This window comes from Fukomys damarensis, unplaced genomic scaffold, assembly GCF_012274545.1.
Source record: "Fukomys damarensis isolate Sample0158 unplaced genomic scaffold, DMR_v1.0_HiC HiC_scaffold_18, whole genome shotgun sequence".
Taxonomy (NCBI): Eukaryota; Metazoa; Chordata; class Mammalia; order Rodentia; family Bathyergidae; genus Fukomys; species Fukomys damarensis.
This window is the reverse complement of record NW_022900930.1, coordinates 11,016,388-11,023,435: the sequence shown is the minus strand read 5'-3', so window position 1 is coordinate 11,023,435 and position 7,048 is coordinate 11,016,388. Positions and strand designations below refer to the sequence as shown.

The 7,048-nt window shown below is 41.0% G+C and overlaps 1 protein-coding gene across 1 annotated transcript in view; it reads right to left on the bottom strand.

The window, feature by feature from the left end:
* Window positions 1-2,630, bottom strand: part of Mboat4 (membrane bound O-acyltransferase domain containing 4) — a 12,035-nt gene extending 9,405 nt beyond the window's left edge. Inside the window, exon 1 of the mRNA XM_010621971.2 lies at window positions 2,410-2,630. Coding sequence (XP_010620273.2) covers window positions 2,410-2,555 — 146 coding nt within the window. The 5' untranslated portion in view covers window positions 2,556-2,630. The remainder of the gene's footprint in view (window positions 1-2,409) is intronic.
* Window positions 2,631-7,048: the final 4,418 nt, after the last annotated feature.

Here is a 7,048-nt window from a genome sequence, read left to right as displayed (position 1 = left end):
AATAAGGGTGAGAAAAAAATATGAGAAACTGAAAAAATGGAAATAAAGTGTTTGTAAATGGGGAGGGGAGGAGGGGGTGAAGGGAGGGCAGGGACAAGGGGAAAAATGAGAATCAAGACCTATTATGTAAGGGTACAGAATCCCAATGATGAATGTAATTGTATTGTATACCTAGATTGTACCAATAACCTCAATAAAAAGAAAAAAAAACAGACTCCAAATTAATAAAGCTGAATAAAGGAGGCAGAAAAAATATAAAACAAGGACTGGTTAGAGACCCAAACGGTGAATCAAAGAAGCCTCTTTTTCTCTATCAAGTCAAAAGCAGAAAACTGCATCAGCGTACATTATGGGTCCATGTCATGGTGCTGGGCACACGTTGGCAAGAATTCCTCTCTTGGGGAGACAAGTAGATAGACACCTCAAGTATATAAAACCCTGGACTATTCCTGGGCTTTTCTTTACCCTAAGCTTGAGGAGGCTCCTCCCCACAGCTTTACTTGCTAAGGGAAAATTAAGTGGAGGATGACTCTATCCAGCAGAAGTAGAAGCCAGACACATCTCTCCAGAGGGATTTATAAACGCTGAGGTATCTGCCCATGGATACAATGTTGGCTGTGCAATTTATTGAGGACTTTCAATTTCATTTCATTCTAGACATTGTGCTAATAATCCCTTCCAAGAAATATCTTTATTTAATCCTTAAAATAACCCCACTGAGATAGGCGTTACTATTTCCATTTTACAGAAACAGAAAGGGCACCTCCGAGAGCCTTTATTCACATACAGAAGGACACTCAGTGAGTGAGGGAGTTAGAACTCCAGAGTGAGCAATCTTCATTCTATGGTAAATCCATGGGCTTCAATTCTTATTTTTATTTCACTATTTTGTGATTCTTTCTCAACAGGAAACTTCTTCATAACTGTTCCCCCCATCCCCAGCTCCCAGAATGAAAGTAAGGGCCCTCAACCAGTGGTGAACATACAAACTCAGCAATCATGATTATTAGATACAGAAACCCAAATATAAAAACTGTAGTCCCCCAAATTAACAAATTATCAGAAAATGGCCTGTAAACAAACGGATTTTTCACCTTACGAAAGGATATTCTACTAAAACTTTAAAAATAGGGACTTTCTAAGGTAAGGAGTGTGTTGGACATAAAAAGTCATCACAATTAAGTGAACAAACCTCTAGTGACAACCCAAATCAAACCTGAATTGAGATATAGCAAATCTTTCAAGATTTGTTTTGACTTATTTCTCCAAGAAATGATACAAAGGAGCTGGTTTCGGCGGAGGGTGCCTGTAAGCCCAGCTCTGTGGGAGGCTAAGTCAGAAGGATCCTACGTCTGAGCCCAGCCTGGGCGACTTAGGGAGTTAGCAAGAAAAGGCCTAATAGATATTGTGAAATAGGAAGAAAAGGCCCAAAGAGCAAGGGGAAGTGAGAGGGACTGGGAAAAGGAAAGAAGGAAACGAAATTAACATGAGAAAAGGCAGGGCCGGGGGTGTTTAGCTCAGTGGTGCCTCTGCCTGCCTCAAAAGCTTGAGGTCCTGAGTTTGATCCTTGGTACCAAAAAAGACTGGGTGGAGAGAAAAAGGAAGCAAAGTCTTTGTAAATGAGGAGGGTGGAGGGGCTGAAGAGAGGGCAGGGGAACGGGAAAAAATAAGGGCCAAGATATACCATGTAAAGGTACAAATTTCCAATGATGAATGTCGTTATATTGTATACGTAAAATGTATCAATAAAATTAATTTTTTAAAAAATTTAAAATTTTTGTTGAAGTTCTGGAGGTGCCACTCAGTGCAAAGACCCCAAACTCAGTAGCCCAGTACTGCAAAGAAGAAGATGACTGGAGATACAGCTCATTGCAAAGGCCCTGAATTTAATCCCTTCACACTGCCAAAAACATGGAAAGAAAAAAGGAGGGGGCAGAGGAGAAACGGAAAGAGAGAGGGAGGGAAGAAGGGAGGAGAGAGACAAATCATACAAAGGCATTTTAAATTAAAAATCCCGTCTTGTTATAAATGTCACCCAGAGGTGTTACTTACATAAGATTTAATTTTACTGAAAATGATCGAAATCTACGAGATCAGGACTGCTCAAGAATATCTGCGATCTGTGTTTGGCACAGAGGTGCACATCCGGGGAGCTTCCTGGGCCACGTCAACACCCATCTCTCCCAGAGTCTGCCTTCATCCATTTCCCACTTAGTGCGAGCCTGTCAGACTTTGAGTCAATGCAGACATGACCGATTTCCAGGCCAGTTTTACTCTGTTGTATGTGTTCATTATCAAGCCACCACCAGCAGCAGGGATGATGCGCTAAAAACAAGCACCACCGGTATGTGCTTCCTGCTCTGTTATTATATTCCGAGATGCAAGAGCAAAATTCGCCGTCCAACCTACCTGGCCCGAGTAGAAAATGAGTCCCAGATGCAGAGATAATGAAACAGAAGTGCAAAAGGGAAGGCAGCCCCTTGATAAAATGCTACAGGATGGAGGAAGAACAGCTCGAACCAATCCATTATGAAGCAGGACAGGGACACCATCATTCTGCAATTTTCTGGCAAGAAAAATTGCAGCCAGGTTCTCCCTGGTCTTTTTCTATGGTCTGAGGTCTGGGCGAGCAAATCCAAACAAAACCACTGGCGATAAGCAGGATCAAAGCTGGCTTTCTTATAAAGGGAACTGCACTATGGAAACCAAAGTACATCTCAGTGTTATATTACTTCATAGTGTGTGCCAGAAACACTGCTTGCAGAAGTCGAGGCCTGTAGTTTATGCAGCACGTTGTTTGCCTTTCTAATCATCAGGATGTCATATTTTCTTCACTAAGTTAATGAAAAATTTCATTTTCCAGACAACTCCCTGGGTGGGGGAGAGGCTTAAAAGAACATGAGCAAAAAGAAGACAGGCAGGTTCTTAAGGCAAAAAACCACAGAATTTTCTTTCCTAACTGCCCCTTTCCCCTTTACAATATTTTGAATATATTGGTATATATTATATGTTATATAATATTCCTTTTTCTTAGTTTATTCCCCACCCTCACAGAAAATGTGAGCTCTACAAAGGAGGTACTTTGTTTTATTTCTACACCCCAGAACACAAAACAGGGCTGCACAAATACTTTATAAATATTTGTTAAAGTTTATATATATACATATATATATTTTTTTATTTTTATTATTATTATTTTTTTGTACCAAGGACCCAACTCGGTACCTTGCACTTACAAGGCAGGCAGCAGCACCACTAAGCTAAATCCCCAGCCCCAAAAATGTATTTGAAAAGGAGACATTTAAGAGAATCTTCACTTTGGGGTGTGGACTATAGTACGAAGTAACTCCCTACAGGCAAGACAAGAATGAGCGGCCACCTAGGGAATAAAGTGCGGTCCTCCCCCTTCAGCCTTGGCCACAAATTTTCCTTTTCTTTTTGAGGCGGAGGTGGAGCCAGTAGCAGCAGTCACCAGCCAACCAGGACTGCCTGCTTGAATGGTCAGAGTGGAGGCCCTGATCCCACCATGGCTCGGCCCATTGTCCTGTCCTGTACTGATGGCCTCAGCCTCTACCTTTTCCCCACAGGGGGTTGCTTCTTGCCCAGTAGGGAGGGCTCCTGAGACTCCTGGGAGCAGTCTGCCTGTCTGGCTGTGCAGATCCATGATTCTCGAGTATTTCTGCTATTTGGAAATGCTTGCTCTTATAGATCCAGCCTTAATGCTTTTCTGACATCCTGGTGGGAGCAGACCCTGCACAAAGTAGCTATCAGAGTTAATACTGTGAGGAGACAAAATAATGAGGAGAGTTTTACCAAAACTAATGAATCATCAAGTATTTCCTGTTTTACCACTCATTTGAGTACATCTTTAGAAAACAGTGTAACAAAAACCCAGGACATTTTTGGAAATTGTATCCTCTCTAGAAACTTTGTGCGAAATTTTTTTTGTACCAGGGATCAAACTCAGAAGCTTGCACTTTTGAGGCAGGTGGTGGAACCACTGAGCTAAATCCCTGGCTTATGTGAATTTTTATACAAGCACTGTTTTAGGAGTTATATAAAATATTATAAAAATTGAAAAAAAGAAAGAATAAGCCATCTCTTGGCTAATGGATCCACCTGCTGAGGCCAAGGCATTACACATTACAGGGTTGTCTCATCTCCCAGGTACCTGCAAGAACAAGCAGCCTAAATACAGAACAGGAAGCTACATCCAACACAGGATAATCTAAGGGACAGGATCACATCTTAGAGAGAGAGCCAGCTCTGAAGACAGTAGAAAACACAAAAGCTCTTAATGACTGGAGAACTCTGAGCAAGTCATTTCTCTATTCCAATGATTAAAATTAAACCTAACAGTGACTGCATCAATAGAATGTGTATTTGATAAAGTATGGAAAAGTGTGGTATACAAAGCAGATTGGATGAATGTAGTTGGAGGTAAAATAAATGAATGATAAAACTCATGAGCATTTGTGGGCTACTATTGGCTGTGATTTGAATGAATGTACCCCCAGGCTTAGTCTCTACCCTGTGGCACTTTTAGGAGGTGGTGGAACTTTATTTTTTATTTATTTGTAAACTTTAGGTATACAATACAGTTATATTCATCATTGGGATCTTGTACCTTTACACAATGTACCTTGGTTCTTATTTTTTTCCCCATTCCCCCGCCACTCTTCCCTATTTACAAAGACATTATTTCCATTTTTTTCTCTTATTTTTTTCTTATCCCTTCTTACCTTTCCCCTACCCTTCCCACTTCCCCTACACCTTTAGACCTTTACTTTCTATTACACAATCTCAATTATGCATTTTGATCCTTATTTATACTTTTAGTTTATCACACCAGAGAAACTATACATTTACATGTGTCCTATTAATTTCACTTATGTTATGTCCTCAATGTGCATCCACTTAGCTATAATTGTTTCTAGTTTCACTCTATCTCCTTTTTTTTTTTTTTTTTTTTTTTTTTTTTTGGTACCAGGATCTAACTTGGGATCTTGTGCTTGTGAGGCAGATGGCGGAACCACTGAGCTAAATCCCTGGCCCTTAGTTTCTTTATGGCTCAGTAGTACTCCACTTTATAACAATAATTTAAAAAAACACATGTTCTTCATTCAGGGTCCAGTTAATGGGCAGTTGGGTTGTTTCCAAGTTTTAGCTATCACAGACTGTGCCACTATAAACATGGGTGCGCATATATATCACTGTGGTATGGTTCTTTTAATTCTTTTGGAAAGGTACCTAGCAGAGGGATAGCTGGGTTGAAAAGGACTTCCAATCTTAGTTAAGCTATCTGCATACTGATTTTCACAGTTGTTGCACCAATCTGCGCTCCCACCAACAATGGAGAAGGGTTCCTTTCTCCCCACAACCCGGCCAACATTTGTTATTGGTTGATTTCTTGATAGCAGCCATTCTTTCTGGAGTGAGGTAGAATCTCAATGTTGTTTTCATCTGCATCTCTCGAATGACCAGGGATGTGGAACATTTTTTCATATATTTATTTGCTTTTATTTCTGTCTGAGAAATGTCTGTTCATTTCAGATGCCCATTTTTGAATTGGGCCTTTATATTTGGGGGTCTGATTGTTTTGAGTTCTTTATATATTCTAGATAATAGTCCTTTGTCTGAGGAGCAGCTGGTAAAAATTTTTCCGACATTGTGGGTTGTCTCTTAGCCCTGTTGGTAGTTTCTCTTGCAGTGCAAAAGCTTTGTAAAAAGATAAGATTCCAGTTGTTGATTCTTTGTGCTAGTTTCTAAGCCACTGAGGATTTGTTTGTGAAGTCTTTTCCTACACTTGATCTTAGCCAAAAGGCCGAGAAGCGATATGTGAAGTCTTTTCCTATGCCAATGTCTTCCAGAGTTCTGCCTAGTTTATCTTCCAGCAAGTTTAGTGGGTGGTGGAATTTTAGGAGGTGGGGCCTAGAGGAAGGAAGTTATGCTGTTGACAGTGTGCTCCCAGGCATTTATTGAAACTCTGGCTCAAGCAGTTTCCTCGGCCACATGCTCCCTGCCTTGCACAGGCCACAGGCAACAGGGCTAAGTGACCATGGACTGGAACCCCTAAAACTGAGCACAGTCAACCTTTCCTCATTTCAATTTTCTCAGGCATTCTGCAACAGTGGTGGAAAGCTGACTGACAGATGATTATGTCATGAAGCCTCTGCCCTCAAAAACGAGATTAGTATCCTTCCAGAAGAGCTGTTTGCCCCTTCTATGATGTCAGCATGCAGCAAGAAGAATCAGCTGTGAGGACTTGACCCTTCATCGGAGAATCTCAGATGCCTTGATCTATCTTGCACTTCCCAGCCTCTTGAACTGGGAGCAGTAGATTTCTTTTGATTATAAATTTTCCTGGGTATGATGGATGCACTTTTGTGGCAGCTACACTAGGACACTAGGCTACAGTCCACAGTCAGCAAAAAAGAAAAAAAAACCAAAACACTAATGTAAGTGCTCCATAAAACTGTTTTGTGGATATCATGCAAGTCCATAACTGGTTAACTTTAAGGAAGAGAGATTATCCTTGATGACCTGGGTGGGCCTCATGTTATTTATTGAAAAGAGTTAAGAACAGAATTGAGGCTTCCCTCAAAAAGAGGAAACTGCCTGTGGACAGCAGCCTCACCCTCTGCCTGGATGTCCCAGCTTGGTCTACAGATTTCTGACTTGCCTAACCAGGTCCACACAATCACACAAGCCAGTTCGTTGCAATAAGCCTTTTGCACACATTTCTCTAAAAAACAGGTCTCACTATGTAGTTCAGGCTGGCCTTGAACTCAACGCAATCCTCAAGCCTCAGCTTCCCAAGTGCTAGGCTTGCAGATATGTGCCACCATGACACCTGGCTACACATTTCTAGTGATTCTGCTTCTCTGATTAAAACTGAGAATGTGACATCTGAAATAAAGAGTCAAAAAATGTTGGAGGTATGGGCTGGGGATTTAGCTCAGTGGTTCCGCTACCTGCCTCGCAAACACAAGGTCCCAAGTTCAATCCACAGTAAAAAAAAAAAAAAAAAAAAAAAAAAAAAAAAGGA